Source organism: Taudactylus pleione, unplaced genomic scaffold (genome assembly GCF_031769625.1).
Source record: "Taudactylus pleione unplaced genomic scaffold, aTauple2 ptg000005l, whole genome shotgun sequence".
Lineage (NCBI taxonomy): Eukaryota > Metazoa > Chordata > Amphibia > Anura > Myobatrachidae > Taudactylus > Taudactylus pleione.
In genome coordinates this window covers 16,819,977-16,839,331 of record NW_028284408.1, presented here as the reverse complement: position 1 = coordinate 16,839,331, position 19,355 = coordinate 16,819,977, and the positions used below count along the sequence as shown (strand labels likewise).

The 19,355-nt window shown below is 46.2% G+C and overlaps 1 protein-coding gene across 2 annotated transcripts in view; it reads right to left on the bottom strand.

Annotated features, from left to right (window-relative positions):
• COG3 (component of oligomeric golgi complex 3) overlaps positions 1-8,996 on the bottom strand; it is an 83,909-nt gene extending 74,913 nt beyond the window's left edge. For both annotated transcript variants that reach the window (XM_088442827.1, XM_088442837.1), the window contains exon 1: positions 8,809-8,996. In XM_088442827.1, coding sequence (XP_088298953.1) covers positions 8,809-8,976 — 168 coding nt within the window. In that variant the 5' untranslated portion in view covers positions 8,977-8,996. The remainder of the gene's footprint in view (positions 1-8,808) is intronic.
• Between the last annotated feature and the right edge of the window lie 10,359 nt (positions 8,997-19,355).

Genomic DNA, 19,355 nt, shown 5'->3' with positions numbered 1-19,355 from the left:
TCTTAAGACATACTGGAGACATATTATATATTAAAAAGAGAAGACATACGGCTTTAGTAAGGCATGAAGGAGAGAAGAAATACATTTATATAATAAAATGTAGTTCATTAGCTCTATGGAGGACCTAGGAGAGTTAAGGCCCCCATACATGGTGCGATTCAAAGTTGGTAAGATGTGTTGTACGATTGCCCTTGAAATTCTTCCCTTGAAATCTTTCATAAGATGTGGTCATATGGTGTACGATTGATTGTTCCGATCATAGGATAAGATGCATAGAAGTGTATCACATTGTACTCAAAAGATCGTACATCTCTCTGCAAACCCATCTGATCTGTGATCCAACTAGACGACGGCGGGGACGCGCATCGGGGTCGCAGGAAACACAAACAATTGAAACTGCATACAGTTGGAGTGTGTACAAGTGCCTATTTGGTGTTTGCAGCAGAATTTAAAGCATATGGGTGGGGGGAAAAATGCACTTTTGCAAACTCAGAACCTTTTACATTCCCCTATGTTTTCCTTTGCTGCATCTTGTAATTGATTAGAGTTTCACGGACATCTTTATCTAAACCATCCATGTGGATGTGCACGTTCCTTAAATCCTTTCCTCTCAGCCCGCACTGCATTTATTTTTCTCTCCCTTAATGAATAAACACTTTTTTCCCCATAGTTTATTAGCTTGACAAGATGTAAAAGATCCTAAAATGTTATTTATTCTTGATGTGCAGACTTTTGCTATTTTTTCACATCTAAAGAGATGGGTCAGTAATAGCAGACCTTTGTACCTTTTCCTGGTTTAGGAATAATTAGGTACTAAGGGCCTGATATAAAGCTGTACACTAAGCCGATGTTTTCGCAGTAGAGGGATTAGCGTTCGTCTGCACGTGCGTCAAAGTACATTACCACTCTGACAAAAAAGTATGTATTCGCTGTGTGATTGACAGTCAGGGAACATTTGGGGGAGTTAACGTGGGGGAAGCAGCAGCGAGGAAAACCGGCGTGACCGTTTCAGGGGCGTCTCACCCGGACTCTGCGTTCCCGTACGCACAGAACTTGGCTCTGGCATCTCAATTCCCACGCCCGTTCTGCGGGACCATAGACTCACTCTGGACTGCAACAATTGAATGTTCTGTGACTGAAGCTGCGTTTTTGTAAGCAGATGCTGCAACATTTTATGCAGATGCTTGGGTTTACATAGCAACTTCTCCCAGCGGCTGCGACATTGGTATATTTTCCCATAGCATCTGCGTACACATTCGCAGTAGAAGCATTCGTGTACAATTCTGTATCAGGCCATAAGCTGGTTAGAAAATAAAAAAAACACAAGTTAAGGGAGATGTGTTGGGACTAAACTTGACGGAAAGACACTGACTCTGCCCCAGTTGAGCCTTAAAGTACTTTAAAAAGTAACGAAAGTTATACTCAATATCACTGTAAAACACCTGTTTGTAAGAACATCTGGAAACAATAATAAAAAAAAAAATTTATGAGAAATTACCCTCTTTGTCCTTATTAGTGTAATCTAATTGAAATTAAATAAGAACGCCTCTAATGTTATTAGGGAAGGGCTATGGGCCTGATTCAGAGCCGCTCGTAAGCGGCAGTACGCTCGTTCCGAGCGATGTTCGCACTTCTGCGCATGCGTACAGTTTATAATACGCATGCGCAAACCAGTCAGTGCGGCCGAAAAATGTTTGTTCGCTATATAGCGAATGCCTGCTACTTTGAGTGACAGGAGGAGGCGTATGTGGGTGGTAACAGGGGAAGGTGCTTGAAAACGGGGAGTGGAGATCCGAACGCAAGCGTGCTTAAAGGTCAAAACGGGCGTTTTATGGGTGTGCATAATTAATACAGCAGCGCCATTGACCACGTCACTGGGTTATTTTATAGTCAGAACTGCTCGCAAGATTGCAGTAGAAAAAACCAACCACAAGAATAGCGAGCAGTTCATACGCTGGTCGATGTACTCGGTTAATCTAATAAATAGCGGACATGACGTAGGATGCGAGCGGCCAGGGGGTGTAGTTTTCCAAAAAACGACTGCATGTTTTGTACGCTCGTTCAGACCTAGAGGCGTGAACAGACCGCAAAGAGCGAACGGTTCATTTGAATAGCCACCCCTTTCTTCTGAACAAGCGAGCGCAAATAGCGTCCGGCTCTGAATCAGGCCCTATGTGAGAAGCCACTGATAGACATTACCAACAGTGTCCAGGTGGGAGACACCAGGAAAGCCTAATAATTAGTTAAGGTCCCCATACATCAGCAATCGGAATACCACAATTGAACAATTTGAAATTCATTGCCTGATTTTAGGATTTTCCAATCTAGATATCTGCGCCCATACATTCCAGATCTGTTTCAGTGATTTGCAGATCGATTGCAGCAAACACAGATCTGACAATCTTGAAAGGCCCATCCTTTTGCTAGTAACTGTCTGCAAATCTGCTGATCATCTCCATACACTAGCAATATACAGCCCCAATCCATCTGTGAAATTCAACTTATTGGGTAATCTGATTTAACAATTCCAATCACTTTTTGGTTGCAATCTGCGATCTGTGAAGCCCATACATTGCAGATTTTTATACACAATCGATTGCAAATTGCAGAATTGCCTGTATGGGGGGGGGGCCTTAAGTAGTAAAGTGTGAGAAGGTGTGGCCAAATTAGGGTTCAAAAATCAAAATATCAGATTACAGAGGCTGAAATGTGTGTCTGAGAATTCCTGTGGCTTAAGCAGTAATTCGGTACCAAATTGGTTAGAAAGAAAAACAAGTTAAGTGGAGGGTGTTCAGACTAAACTTGATAGACAGACGGTGACACTGCAGCTTTGAAGTACATTAAAAAGTAAAAAGAGAGGTGAAAGTTACTCATTATCACTGTAAAACATGGCACGCCCGGTAGTAAAAATTGGTAATAGGAACATCTGTGAGCAATAATAATATGCCAATAATTGGATGATCGGCCTAATTTCTTTTATAGTGTATAGACATGAGCATTTTAATGTTTCGCCAATAAAACGGTCAAAAACTTCCACAAACCGGATTACATTGAATATATCCGAACGGATACATCAGGTAAATGTTATTGAAGTATATAAGGATGTTCGAAGTGACATTATCAAAGACAATGTGTAATTTATATAACTGCACAAAACACAGACTGTATTTTAAATATTTGGCATGTAGGACCACCAAGAGTTTTAAAGCTAGGACACCTAGGGTTCAATTCAATTAGCCGCAAATTGGCTTGAAGTGCGAGTAAGTGCTGCCATATTCTGCACTTACGTTAGCTCCAAAAGCGCAGATTTTTGTTTGCGGACCCAAAAAGTCCATAAGTCCAGGACGAGCAAATGTGCCGTTGCAAGAGCGCCTCGCCACACTCACTCCTGACTGAATCGACCCCATAAAGTGCAGAAATTAAACACTTCTAATAGGTAGCGGAGACCAGTAAAGCCTTCTGCAATACTTTTTCATCTGATATTATTTCTCCCAGTTCTTTTTTCAGCATCTATCTTATCTCCTTGTAGCTGTAATATTCAAGTCAGCAACTCCATCAATGAAACTTGAAGGTGGCTCAGCAGATTAAATATTTCCTTAAGGCGGGTGGGTATCCACTATGCGACAGTGAAAAGACTGAACGATAATGATATCGTTCATTACACTGCACAGTGCCCACACTGAACGATATATCGTTCAGTGTAGGCATCTTCCCTCATCCCCGAACATGGTCAACCTGACGATATCGTCAGGTTGACCAGTATGTTCGGGCGATGAACGATGCTTACAACGACCAGCGTGAACGTTAATCGCTGGTCGTTGCTGTCATTTTGCTGCCCGATTAACGAGCGACTGAACGATAACTATGTCGTTATCGTTCAATCGCTCTCGGATAGTGGATACGAACCTTTAAGCAAAGACTTTACTAGTATGTGTGTGTATATACAGTACCAGTCAAAATTTTGGACACACCTTCTCATTCAATGGTTTTTGTTTATTTAAATTATTTTGAACAAAGTAGATTAATACTGAAGACATCAAAACTATGAAAGAACACATATGGAATTATGCTGTAGACAAAAAGTATTAAACAAATCAAAATATGTTTTATATTTTAGGTTCTTCAAAGTAGCCCCATTTTGCTTTGACAGCTTTGCACACTCCTGGCATTCTCTCAATCAGCTTCATGAGGTAGTCTCCTGTAATGGTTTTCCAACAGTCTTGAAGGAGTTCCCAGAGGTGCTGAGCACTTGTTGGCCGCTTTTCCTTTACTCTGCGGTCCAACTCATCCCAAACCAGCTCAATTGGGTTTAGGTTGGGTGATTGTGAAGGCCAGGTCATCTGACGCAGCACTCCATCACTTTTCTTCTTGGTCAAGTAGCCCTGGGGTCATTGTCTTGTTGAAAAAGAAATGATGGTTCCCAGTAAGCGCAAACCAGATGGGATGGCATGGTGCTGCAGAATGCTGTGGTAGCCATGCTGGTTAAGTGTGCCTTGAATTTTGAATAAATCACCAACAGTGTCACCAGCAAAGCACCCCCACACCATCACACTTCCTCCTCCATGCTTCACATTGGGAACCACACATGCAGAAACCGTCCGTTCACCACCTCTGCGTCTCACAAAGACAAGGCAGTTGGAACCAAAAATCTCAAATTTGGACTCATCAGACCAAAGTACAGATTTCCACTGGTCTAATGTCCATTCCTTGTGTTTCTTGGCCCAAACAATTCTCCTCTTCTTGTTGTTCATCCTCAGTAGTGGCTTCTTCGCAGCAAAACGACAATGAAGGCCTGATTCACGCAGTCTCCTCTGAACAGTTGATGTTGAGATTTGTCTGCTACTTGAACTCTGTGAAGACTTTATGTGGTCTCTAATCTGAGGTGCTGTTAAGTAGCAGTTTCTGAGGCTGGTAACTCTAGTGAACTTCTCCTCTGCAGCAGAGGTAATTCTTGTTCTTCCTTTCCTGGGGCAGTCCTCATGAGAGCTAGTTTCATCATAGCGTTTGATGGTTTTTGCAACCGCACTTAAGGATACATTCAAAGTTCTTGAAATTTTCCGTATCGACTGACCTGTCATTTCTCTTTACTGAGTTGAGTGGTTCGTGCCATAATATGGATTACAACAGTAGTCAAATAGTGGTGTCCACTGTGTACTAACCCTACCTCTGCACAACACAACTGACGGTCTCAAACACATTAAGAAGGCAAGTAATTCCAGATTGACTCTTGACAAGGCACACCTGTTAATTCAAAACCATTCTAGGAGACTACCTCATGTAGCTGATTGAGAGAATGCCAAGAGTTTGCAAAGCTGTCATCAAAGCAAAAGGGGGCTACTTTGAGGAATCTAAAGTATAAAACATATTTTGATTTGTTTAACACTTTTTTGTTTACAACATAATTCCATATATGTTCTTTCATAGTTTTGATGTCTTCAGTATTAATCTACTATGTTGAAAATAATTTAAATAAACAAAAACCATTGAATGAGAAGGGGTGTCCAAACTTTTGACTGGTACTGTATGAATGACACACTTCACGAGAGGGACAGTAAGTTGGATTCCAGCAATTGTGATCTCAACCTACATGATACTTTTAACTAAGTTAATTTGGAATTTGCCATATTTTTTATTTTATATCTAGGATTTTAAAAAATCCATTTTCGTATAATAAAGTTACACATCTGATTTATCATTTATGAGGAGCAGTTACGAATGACAAGTCTCTACTCAATTCTTGATTTTCCTTATAAAAGACTAAATAGCTCAGTTGAAGTTTAAAGCCAATTCCTCTGCAGCCTTGAACAAGGATCAAATAGTTTAATTATATTCTCATCATTGAGTATTGTATAACAACAATGGTGTAAGCGACAAAATAACTGGAGAGGAAACTAAAATCCGCCATAAATATTCAAGTTTCATTTTATTTCTAGCATTGATGTGCGGATCCTCTGGTTGTATTATATATTATAATTCTGTGTGAATCAACTGCCAAATAACCAGGAGTATATACTCACAGGTCTTTTTATATCCATCTGTGGTGTACTGCCCGGCATATACAGAATAAAAAGCCCTTTTTTGCTAGTGATGTCGGAGATTAACAATACAGGTGTAGAACTTCCCAAGAACACACAAGAATGGAATGCATGCAGTAAGGCATGTACTGTCTGGCTACTCATCATAGAGATCAATGATCCCGAGAGAAATAGGCACGTATGCAGAAAAATCAGAGCACCAAGGGGGTATTATACAATGCTACCAATGTACAAACCCTTAAACTCGGTACACACTTTTGTGATCACTCTTTCATTCGGAAGTACTGGCCAAAGTGACGATACATGCATACACACCTATACAATCACAGGGCACGATTCAATTAAACGCGAAGTGAATAGCGCCAGGAATGAGCTCCGGGACCTATCCAATTCTGCGCGAAGTTAAGTTGGGGAAGGCTCGTTCTCCTGCCTTAAACAGGGTTTTTAGGTGCGAGAACGGGCATTCTCCGACTAAACTTCCCAGCGCAATACTGTTTTCCTGGCGCTAAGGGCAGAAAACAGCATCGCGCCTGGACTTTTGCTGGATTTCTGCTCGCATCCCCGGATGTATGCGAGAAGAAATCCTAGTCGGGCTTAGCAGCGCATATGAATTGAATAGCTGCGGGAGCCGATTCCCGGCGCTATTCACTTCGCGTTGAATAGAATCGCGCCTATAGTTGTGACCTTCGATCCCCGGCTGCCAAAAATATTGAAAGAAAAGAGATTGTACCACCGTGCACACTCCAGATTTCAGGCTAAATTCACGGCAGATCTAAACAGTTACAATAATGGGCTGGTAAAGGACACAATTACAAAACAAACAAATCTACAGGAAGAGAACAGGTCAACTGGAAAATTAGTGTCGCCATTTTCTAAAGTAGTGCTGAGTGTAGAATACGTTCGTTTCATGCCCACATCAGGAGTTTAAACAGAAAAAAGACTTGGGGGGATTGTAGTTATGGTGACAGCACTGCAAACAATTAAAACATAAAAAAAAAAAAAACGAGAAGCTATAATCGTATTTGCTGGACCAAAGACTGGCTGCAGAGGCGAGACACATTCCCATATGCTACTGATACAGGAGATTTGCAAGAACAACCCAGGGGACCTCCAGCATATGGATAACCCTACCTTCCAGGATCTACAACTGGTCACACCACTCATAGAAAAAGAGGACACATACTGTAGAAGACCCATTTCTGCAGAGCAGAGAGTGGTGGCTACACTACGCTTTTTAACATGCTTGATAGAGAACATTTTATTGAGTGAAAAAAATAGTGAAACTGCAATACATGATATCTCTAGACCAAATGCACTCATAACAAAATGATGATTCTTTAAAACAACATGGCTGTAATCCATTTACTGAGATTGGAAAGTTTACACGAGAGCACGTAGTAAGCCACCCGACAGGTTTAATTATGCACGCCCAAAGAGATCGCTGCAGCCGGAGTATTACAAGAACCTTTGGTCTAATAAAGCACCGTCGAATTGGCTGAATATTAAGATGCGATTTTTTAACGTGTCCTGTTTTCACCTGACAAAACTCGATGACTCATAGACTTTCAATATCCCATGAAGGGGTCAAAATCGAAACAACGTCCTGACGACTGTATAGATGTGTACCTAGCTTTACACTTTATATACAGTGCATCAGTGCCATAGCACATTTCCATCACATAGGTGGGAATGTTATCAAAGCCTAATAACAGAAAAATGGGGACAAATAAGTATAGTCAACTCAATCCTTTACACAACATTTCTGGAAAACAACAAACCAAATCCCTAGATTTTAAGTTTGGTGTATGGTAGTATAGAATAATTTAAAACTACTTCGGTATGGTTGATTGCAGTGGCGTAACTAGGGGAGGGGGGTCAAGTGGGGCACGTGCCCTGGGCACTGTCGGATCCAGCAGGGGGCACAGTCGAGGTCAGTGCGGTCTGCGGCACTACACAGTAAAACAAATACTGCACCACCGGGTAGTACATTCACTGACAGTTAGTGTACTACCCGGTGGTGGTGTGTTTTAGCAGACAATAAGAATCAGATTCTTATTGGCTGCTGCACCCAGGGCCAGTGCCGGGCTGGAGCTCACTCATAAGCTCCACCTTCTACCTCCAGCAGTGGGGGAATGGAGAGACGTTTCCCATAGTGCCGAGCAGGAGTGGACTGCGCGGTCGCAGGTTCAGGTAAGAATAGTTTTCTGTTGTGTGTATTTTATGTGCAAGAGGCACTGCTACTGGGGGCATTGTATAAGGGGCACTGCATAAGGGGCACTGCTACTGGGGGCAATGTATATGGCATTGTATAATGGGCACTGCTACTGGGGGCATAAAGGTGCATATGGAATGGAATGTTCCTAGAGTGAAGAGAAACGGTGGCGTGTCATGTTGACATACCCCCATTTTTCAGTGGCTATGTCCCTTGTGGCATTGCCCACTTTTTCAGCACACACCGCGCAATTTTTCATCTTGCCCTGGGTACCAAAGACCCTAGTTACACCACTGGTTCATTGATGCTTTTGATGCCACCCACCATGAGACCTGTCTCCTAAATCCGACTTTCTTAGTATACAACAGACAGCAAACATTCCTGATTACCATGCAGGAGAAGCCAGGCTGATCCTTTATCACCCATAGGTGCAGCTACTGCAATATGGGCCACTGACTACTGATACTCCCCTTGTCTCACAGGTTGGGCTGCACTGAGCTGCGCAGTACAGGCTGAGAGGATCTGTCACACAGCAGACACTACACACCCCCTGTCATTCACCTCTGCGGGAATAGGCAGCTCCTCGGCGGCTGCTTTCAACTCCAGTATCGAGTCTGTCTGCCTATCCGTCAGCGGGGCAAGCGGGTCGCTCCTCCTATCCCACAGGACAAGCTTCTCCCGGGCCTCCTGCTCCTCTGCCCCGGCCGCCATCATCATCATTGTCACCATGTACAGGAGCAGCCGCAGCAGCAACTCTACTGCTAAGATCCGCTTCCGGGATCCCGAAACCTGGCAACGCAGCCTGGGGGAGGAGTCACCTGACCCGGAACTGCCTGGCCTGCTGACGTCACATTCTCCACGCAGTCACTTCTAGTGCTATGTACTAATACAGTTACAGTATAATTAGGCAGAGCTGGAGGAGACATGTGCTCTGCAGCAGCACTGTATACCATAGAGAGAGCGGAGTACACAGCTGTGTGTCAGTCCTGTAATGCTGCCTGGGAAGGTTCGGATGGTGGATGACAGGATACTTGTCACGTAATACAACACACAATACTACAACACAGAATAATACAACACACAATACTACAACACAGAATAATACAACACACAATATTAGACGTAGAGGAGATTAATCGAGTCTTTTCGAGAAGCTACAAATCAGCTTCTAGGTATTTTATTTTGAAAAATGCTAGCTAAAAGCTGATTGGTTGTTATTGGCTTTATAATACATTCTGTCTGCAATCACCTACAATACTTGCCTAGTTTTGAAAAAGCATTTTCAGGGAGATTGTGAAAGCAGCACCTATGAGCGCAGCGGTAAAGTGGACATGTACTGCTACATCTGAGAGGTGTGCCATAAACCTGACTTCCAAATGTAAACGAGTCCAAAAGCAGTTAGTATGATCTATTTGTTGATGAAAACAAACTAATACTTCTCAGAAAATGCATGTAGCCATAGGGATCACAGGGGAAGATGTATGAAGCCAAGAAGCGTTTGCGCTGATATCGCTGCTCCCCGATGTATGATCGGGGTCTGGGACGTAAATGACAGGGGCGCTATGCGCCTCTCTCACTATCGGCGCTGCTATCTACAAGATAGCAGAGCTGATAGCCTGGGCCATGTACGAACGGTCATATCGCCTGACCGTTCGGCCCGCTGTAGCTGTCGGTATTGACAGCTACAGGCTGGCGCTAGCCTATCCCCACAGCAGGGACAGCGCTGTCCTTGCTACGGCGGCTGTCGGCTCTAGGCTGCACGCGGGGATCTCACGATACTTGTGAGACCCCACGCATGCTCAGTGGAGCCGCCAAGGACAGAGACACATCGCATCAGCACTAGGCTGATGCACTGTGGTCTCTAGCGGGTAGTGCCGGAGGGGGGAGTTAACACTCCCCCTCTCCGGCTGATGAGATGTTCTTACATCTCATTGGTAGTACTTCCTGCTTCGCCTCGGTACAGAGGCAAAGCGGGAAGCGTTATAGCGTCACGTTACGTGCCACTATCATACATCTACCCCATTGTGCCTTATAACCAATGCAGGGAAACAGATGGCTACTGAGTGTCTCAACTCAATGACTCGAATCATTCAAATGCTTCGAGTCACTCAACGTTTGGTGTGTTAAGACACCCACCTCTAGCCTCAGTGAGTGGGAGCCGTTACCGCCAGGGCCGGAGTGTGTGTGCTCTCGAGTCAGTGGAGAAGTATGATCAGGTCGAATCAGCAGTGCAGGGGGCGGAGTGTCAAACTCACTCGGAGTCGCGCTGCTACTGCCGAGGATCGAGGTGTGTGCACTGACTCAGGAGAGTCAGGGCCTGATTCAGACCTGCTCACGAGCGCTATGCGCTCACAAGCGGGTCGATGGTGGCCCAGTGCGCATGCGCGAGACCCGGATAGCGATGGGCAATCCGTCACTCCGGGTCTCGTACCAAAGGGGACGTGCTGTCGATGTTGAGTGACAGCACGCCCCCTTTGGTGGGCGTGGCTGCCCAGACGGAGGCGTTCCCATGGGAACGCCTACCGTATGGGGCCAGCCCCACTGACATCACGAGGGAGCTGAAAGCACTCTGGGGCTTGCGGCAACGAGACCCTACCACAAGGGTCTCGTCGCAAGCCCGATCGTAGCGATGGTCTTGACCATCGCGACCATCTTCCTGGCCGCTTGCTATAGCTGTGGGTGGTATGCCAAGAGGCCGCTCTGATAAACAAGAAGGACGGCCCTAATTCAGAGCGAGCGCTCTGTCAGAGCGTCCGGCTCTGAATCAGGCCCTCAGTGCAGAAGCATGATCTGCAGTGATGGGCTGCAGGGAACGGAGCTGTCAGAGACTCACTCAGAGTCGCCGGGCCCCCTGCTTGCGACAGCTCTGCTGTACCTGATGAGCCATGTCCCGAGACACTGTCTCGAAACACTCCCACTGAGTTCAGCCATGTTGCTCAACTCAGTAGTTATTCGCACTTCCCATCCCTACAGGGAAATAATACTAATAATCCCATTTGAATGTATATATCTTTGTTTTTTTTATATATAACAGCTTCATAATGGGGGAAAGGTGCAAGCAGGGAGATTGCTAGGGGTAAATTTACTAAGATTCGAGATGGTCCCAATTTTCAATGAGATTAATCTCGCTGGAACTAGCCAAAACTCGGGTGATTAAATCACTTTTTATCTCTCAAATGTACCAATAGGCAATTTGAGGCAAATCGAGTTGGCCGATGGTGAAGGAGAACGAGATATTTCTCCCGAGTATCTCGTTTTGCAGGAGATTACTCACCCGAGATTGCAGTGTTTTCTCTCTGCAAATCTCTCCTGAGCTAGCAGCCTGCACGTATCAGTGAGATATATGCAGGCTGCTTGTGTGTTAGTCCTGTAAAAAAAAAAAAAAAGACCCCCCTGGATTCTACGGAGGCCAGCGCAAGGATGGAGGTGAGTATAGGATATTTTTTGTAGGTCATTCCACACGGATTTCTACTTGGAGAAGTGGACCGACTGGCTGGTACAGGTAAGTATGTGTGATTGATGTATGTGTGTAATAAACTTGTACTATATAAAGTGTGTGTGTTGTCTTTAACTATTTATTTTACAGTGGAGGTACGGGTGCCGGCCGTCTGCTGGCACTTGTAGTTCCACAAGTGCCAAAGGGCAGGCATGCTGGTATCTGTAGTTCCACTGTAAAATACAATAGTTTACTTTAACAATATTACCCCTGTACCCACAGCCCAGGGGTACGGGGAAGAGCCCCAGCCTTCAGACCCGGCCTAGGGTTTCTGGAGAGGGGAGTCCCCACCTCCCCTGAGCTCACCGGCTTGACCTGAGCAACTTGGGGTGAGAATGCATTGGCCCTGGAGACCAGTTAATAGGGTTTCCAGGCTGTGGCATTACACCCTGGTCATTTTGGGTCCAGTGCTGGTTTTAATTATAGTGGGGCCACTACGCATTTTTCCCCCCTATAATTAAAACCAGGACTGGCCCTGCAGCCTGGTACTGGTTCTTAAATTACGGTGGAACCCTACTCATTTTGTTCCCCGTACTTTTAGGTACCAGGACAGGCTAACAAGTCCTCAATTATTAGAATTTTATAGTTAAATTTTTGTTACACAGCACCATCACGGTCACTATAGATAGAAGTATTGCACATATACTAACAAAATCAGTGAAGCTGTGTACACACTATACGGTGTGTACCCAGCGATGGAATGATGCAATGTAACGATACATCGCGGTCGCCGTAAATACTACACAGCGCGATGTAGAGTTATACAATGTAACAATATTTTGCGCCCGCTGAATACGCTAAACAACGGATTTCTAGAGGGAAGTTTCCAAATATGTGGATCAAAAATTTATAACCATTAGAGGCTGATTCAGTTACACAGAAGGTGCCGCCAGAGTTCCATGACGTGCAATACACACGTACAGGTAATTAGTTTAAGGAAACATACATTCATTTCTATTTCCACTTTCATTGGCTGTAAACAGAAATGAGCGAGAGACACAAAACAAAGATCTAGGGATGGTCATCAGAATGGGAGGCATTTCTGCCTTTGAATAACACCTTTCAATAAAATGTGACCATTGTTTCTGAACCATTCAGTTGTGCAGATGGCAGAGCTGGTTTGCGCATGTGCAAACGATAACTGCCCCCAGGGCAGTGTTTCTCCCTGCAGTGTATTACATCACCACTCATTGGGGCTAATTCTCAGTTGCACGCAAAAGCATACATAGCGCCTATTGGAGGTAGAGTTTATGCAAATGCTGCTACGTGCTCCTTCCCTTGTGTACATCCGTGCATTTCTAGCCACCTCCCAATCACCGCCCAGAAACGTCCATCACTTTCTCTTTCATCCACTAGGGGACACTGGAGGTGCTTACGCTGGGGTATAGAGGCGTGGATAGCTGGAGCCGGCACTTTAAATAATTTAGAAGTGAGAAGCTCCTCCCCCTCTATGCCCCACCAGCCCTTAGTTTAGAAAATGTGCCTACGGAGCTGGTCACAACCTGCTGTGCTCCAGGAGGACACTTATTTTATTTATTTTCTTTAATATTCTTTTATTTTCTTTATTTTAAAAACATCTTTTACATCACTAAGGTACCCTTCGCCACCTCTCTGAAGGTGGGGTCCGGGCACCTAGCGCCCTGTTACACCTCCAGGGGTTAACAGGAAGGAGTGTGCAGTGCTTACAAAAAAGCAACTGACAGCTCATTAACGCCACACACACAGCACTTCTACAAGCAGCTGCCGGCCGGGTGACTCCCTCTCAAGAAGGAAGTGCTGTTCGGAGGGAAGCCGTCCAGGGAGCGCAGTGAGTACATCACCTGCGCATCCCCCGTCTCCTCCCCAGCGGCCAGCGCGGGAAGCAGAGGACGCTATGGCGCTGTTAATACAGCTTCTCCCCTCTTCCCACTGCTGAGCGGCTAGAGGCTCCTATTCAGCGTGGCTTGAGCAGTCGCTACAGCACTGCTCGTTAAATTGCATCTCCCCTCAGCGGGGCTTGCGGGGGGAGGTGATTACTAAGTGTAGCAGCCATATTAGAGCCCTGTGGGCTTCAGGAAGGGGGGTGGAGCTTAGCAGCGCAGGCTCCCTGTCTCATTTACGCGGCAGCGGCTGTGAGAACAGTATGGCTGCTGTTTGTTTAACCCACTGTTGCCTGCATCTCTCCATTATAGGTAGTGTGCAGCACATGCAGAAGGCTGATCGCCAGACTACTTCCCTGGCAAGAGGCTGTGAGCAATCACTGGGGTGTAAGTGCAGGGAATCTAATCTGTGGGAGGGGGTACCTTTTCCACTGTGTCACAACCAGTCTTCTGTTTTTTATTTCTAATTCACTTCTGTTTCCACCGTGTCCCTCTGGGAGACTGGTGTATCTATGTCAAACAGAACAAAAGCGGTCCAAAAGATGTTTGTCTGTTCTAAGTGTAACAACAAACTATCCAAGCCGCATGCCACTGGATCCACGTTATGTGATGCTTGTATAGCAATAGATCCACCGATGGCTATTACGGCCACACCTGCTCCTCCATGGGCCGCTGACATGGTAGGAGTAATGACTGATTTAACGTCAGAGTTAGCTGAGGCACGTAAGTCGCAGCCTCCCTGGGTGGCTGATTTAACCAAGTCTTTAGACACCCTGGTACAGGTTATGGGTACAGCAGCGTCTGCACCATCCACTTCCTACCAGAGACCGACACCAAACGCGTACTCTGGCGACTGTTCTCCAGTCAGGGGAGTCGGATGAAGAATTTCTCACTACGGAGGATACCAAAGGAGAATTGGAGGAAGCGTTACGGGACGGTACCCCTCAGGAGTTGGAGTTCACCTCTCCCGGGGTGGAATCTCTAATTTTGGTGGTTAGAAAAACCCTGAAGTTACCCAAGGATGTAATTCCTGCATCCAAGGAGTGTGAATTATTTCATGAACAACCAAAGAGCTTGGTGGTTTTTCCGTTCTCACTGCAACTTCAACAGCAGCTCTCAGTGGACTGTAAAACAACCGGATAAACGGTTCCAAAGTCCGCACCGGTTTCCATCTAGCTACCCTTTTCCATCATCCATGATGGAGAAGTGGGAAACACCTCCTCCAGTAGATGCATTCGTCTCCCGTCTCTCTAAAAAAACAGCACTCCCAGTTCCGGGTGCTACAGTACTAAAAGATCCTTCGGATCGTAAGTTGGAGACAACGCGAAGATCTATTTATACTGCAGCGGGTGCTCAACTTAGACCCACCCTTGTTACCGCTTTGGTAAATAAGGCGGTGGTTTGCTGGGCTGACCAGTTGATTACCGGTTTGGACTCTGGTACATCCAGAGCAGAGTTACATCTACTTGCAGAACACATCCGTGAGTCTGCAGTTTTCTTGGGCGAAGCTTCAAAAGATGTCAGTCAGATTAGTGCTCGCATATCTGCTTCTGCTATTTCGGGCCGCAGAGCCCTCTGGTAGCGCGCTTGGCATGTGGACGCAGAATCCAAGCGTGCAGTGGAGGGTTTACCATTCACTGGCGATATGCTCTTTGGCCCGGAATTAGACAAATGGATATCACAGGCCACGGGGGGGGGGGGGGGTAAGTCTTCCTTTCTCCCGTCAACTGCTCCGGCCCCCAGAAGATCTTACAATGGACCTTCGTTTCATTCCTTTCGTGCGCCACATTACTTTCGTGGTAGAGCCAGAGGTGCTCCTACGCAACCTAGAGGCAGCAGAGGTAGAGGTCGTCCACACACAGTTGCACTTAGACCAGAGCCTAAACCAGCACAAAAACAGGTGGCATGACGGTCTTCCGTCCCACCTGGGACCTCGTGCAGTGGGAGCCCGTCTGCAAAACTTTCAACAAGTTTGGACCCAGACCTCTACAGACCCGTGGATCCGCAGACTAATTTCCCTGGAGTACAGAATAGACTTCGAAGTCCCCCCTCCACCTCGGTTCTTCACTACAAGTCTGCCAACACCTGCAGACAAGGCCAGGGTTCTACAGGAGGCTATCCAGTCTCTAGTGGTATCGTCTGTGCTAGTTCCGGTTCCAGAACATCAAAGAGGTATGGGGCTTTACTCAAGCCTGTTTGTAGTACCCAAGCCGGATGGCTTGGTCAGGCCCATCTTAAACCTCAAGACCTTGAACCTCTATCTGAAGATGTATCGTTTCAAAATGGAGTCTCTGAAGTCAGTCATAGCAAGCTTGGAACCAGGGGAGTTCCTATTATCCCTGGATATCAAGAATGCCTATCTCCATGTTCCCATTTGGGAACCACACCACACCTTTCTGCGTTTCGCCATATTGAAAGATCATTATAAGTTTCGGGCATTGCCGTTCGGGTTATCCTCGGCTCCCCGCATATTCACCAAACTAATGTCAGTCACGATCGCTCTCCTTCGGTCATCAGGAGTGAACATAATCCCTTATTTGGACGACCTGTTACTCAAGGCTCCATCGGTGTCTCTTCTATCAGATCATGCCTTACTGACAAATCAAACTCTAATCCAGCACGGTTGGATAATCAACTTCAAAGAAGTCGAATCTCAATCCATCCCAGAAACTTCTGTTTCTGGGCATGATATTGGATACAAAATCAGAGGATTTTTCTATCAACAGACAAGGCCAGGGATATCCGGTTATAGGTTCAACTGGTCCTCAGACCAAAGAAGGTGTCAATGCTTCTATGTCTGCGTCTCTTGAGGAAGATGGTAGCTGCTTTCGAGGCGCTACAGTTCTACCGGTTCCATTCCAGGGTGTTTCAGCTGGACCTGCTAACACAGGGGTCAGGGTCTCATCTGCTTCTACATCGACAAATCTGTCTGAGCCCGGTTACCAAAGTAGCCCTTCTTTGGTGGACACAATCCAACAATCTGTTAGCGGGCAGAAGATTCAGAGTGTGGGACTGGATCATCGTAACAACGGATGCCAGCCTTCGAGAATGGGGAGCAGTAGTCCTCGATAATCACTTTCAGGGTCGATGGTCCCCTCTAGAACAAAAGTGGCCCATAAATGTATTGGAACTCAGAGCGATTTACAATGCTCTGATAGAGGCAACAGAGTTTCTAAAGGCTCGTCCGGTAAGGGTTCAGTCCGACAACGCGACGGCTGTCGCTTACATCAACCGCCAAGGAGGGACTCGGAATAGCATGGCTATGCGAGAAGTAACTCAGATCCTCCAGTGGGCCGAGAACAAGTCAGTAATCCTGTCGGTGTTATTCATCCCGGGTGTGGACAACTGGGAAGCAGATTACCTAAGTCGACAGGATATCCATCCCGGGGAATGGCAGCTTCATCCAGACGTGTTCAACGCGCTGATACGGCGATGGGGATGTCCTCAGGTGGACCTCATGGCGTCACGATTGAATCGTCAGCTCCCAGTATGTGTCAAGAACTCGAGATCCGCAGGCGGAAGCAGTAGACGCTCTGACAAGTACATGGATCTACGACTTAGTTTACCTTTTTTCCTCCGATTCCGCTTCTTCGTCTTTTAAAAAGGATAAAACAAGAGACAGCCTCTGTAATTCTCGTGGCTCTGAACTGGCCTCGGAGAAGTTGGTTCTCAGACCTTCGGTCCCTATTGTCGGACGATCCATGGCCCCTTCCTCTGCGCCCGGATCTTCTACAGCAGGGCCCTTTCATACACCCCAACTTAGCACAGCTGCGTTTAACGGGGTGGCTATTGAAACCGATATCCTAAGACGCAAAGGCATCCCAGACGCGGTTATTCCCACCATGCTACGCGCCAGGAAGCCAGTTTCGGCTGCGCATTATCATCGCATCTGGCATGCTTATATCGCATGGTGTTCCAGTCGGGGTCTTCCATCTCGGACTTTTCATTTGTCCCGGTTTTTGCTTTTCCTTCAGAGGGGTCTGGATTCTGGCCTTCGTCTGGGAACCTTAAAAGGTGCAGGTGTCTGTCCTTTCCATTTTCTTTCAAAGGAAATTGGCCCTCATTGCTGAGGTGCAGACGTTTCTTCATGGGGTCTTGCGTGTGCAGCCGCCTTTTGTACCTCCAATAGCTCCCTGGGACCTAAACTTGGTGCTTCTGTTTCTTCAGTCACCCATGTTTGAACCTTTGGAGGATGTTGATCTTAAGTACCTGTCTTGGAAGAAGGCCCTCCTCCTGGCTCTCGCTTCGGCTCCTAGGGTCTCAGAATTGGGTGCTCTGTCCTATAAGCCACCTTAACTTATGTTTCATGCTGAAAGGGGGGAACTCCGGACGGTAGCCAACTTCCTTCCCAAGGTAGTGTTGGCTTTTCATATTAATCATCCTATAGTGGTACAGTCGTTGGTAGAGGACTCTTGTGGTCCTTCTACCTTGGATGTGGTTAGGGCTCTCCGTATCTATGTTGCCAGGACAGCATCCCTCTGTAAGTCTGAGTCGCTTTTTGTACTCTATGATGCTATTTGCAGGGGTTGGCCAGCGTCTAAGCAGACTTTGGCACGTTGGATCCGGCTGAGTATTCATCAGGCTTATGTTAGTGCCGACCGTTGACCTCCTTAGTCTATTTCGGCTCATTCCACACGCTCTGTGGGTGCGTCATGGGCGGCCGGCAGAGGAGCCTCCATGTCACAATTGTGCCGTGCGGCCACTTGGTCTTCAGTTCACACGTTTGTCAGGTTTTACAAATTTGATACGTTTGCTACTTCGGCATCCCGTTTTGGCCGCCTTGTTCTGCAGGCACCGCAGAGCGCTCCCACCCGTGGGGAAAACTTTGGGACGTCCCAAGCGTAAGCACCTCCAGTGTCCCCTAGTGGATGAAAGAGAAAATGGGATTTTGGTACCTACCAGTAAATCCTTTTCTCTGATTCCACAGGACGCCCACCTCTGCGCTTTTAGCCTGCTTGTTCAGCTTGTTCCGTATGTTGTATGATTCAGTTATTGTGTTCTTCTCTCCTTTTTTTACTCCACTTGTTCTCCATCTCCTCTCGATCTACATTTTCTAAACTGAGGGCTGGTGGGGCATAGAGGGGGAGGAGCTTCACACTTCTAAATTATTTAAAGTGCCGGCTCCAGCTATCCACGCCTCTATACCCAAGCGTAAGCACCTCCAGTGTCCCCTGTGGAATCAGAGAAAAGGATTTACCGGTAGGTACCAAAATCCCATTTTTCCACAACATTGGTGATATCAGGCGTCTCAATCGCAACAGCACCTTTGTGCGTGTACTTTGTGTAACACATGCGCCATAGGAATTTTGAATGCTTTTCGGCATTCCCGTTATAGGGTGCAAAACAGTATGACTGTTACATAAATCCTTTGTGTGGTAACAGAAAAGGCAATGGCTCTTAATAAAATGCATCAGACAAGCTTAAGAGCAGGTACAGGGAGCAGTTAAGTTATCCAAAAGACAAACTGCAATTCCATTGCTGGCCACTGGGTAGCATCAGGGCTCAGAGAGAGGTAGGCTTAAGTTGACATCAAGGGGCCCATTTATCATTGTATATTTGCGGCTTAAATACCGAAAACACCCGTTTTCAGGAGTTGACCGCAAATGTTAAGTTTCACCCAGATATATGACGGAGAGACTGCAACAGATATCTCTGATACCTGCTGCGATCCCTCCATTCCCACAGCCCCCATAGGTTTCTACGGGGGATGCGATGCTGCCAAATTGACCATCTTCCGGAATACAATGCATTCC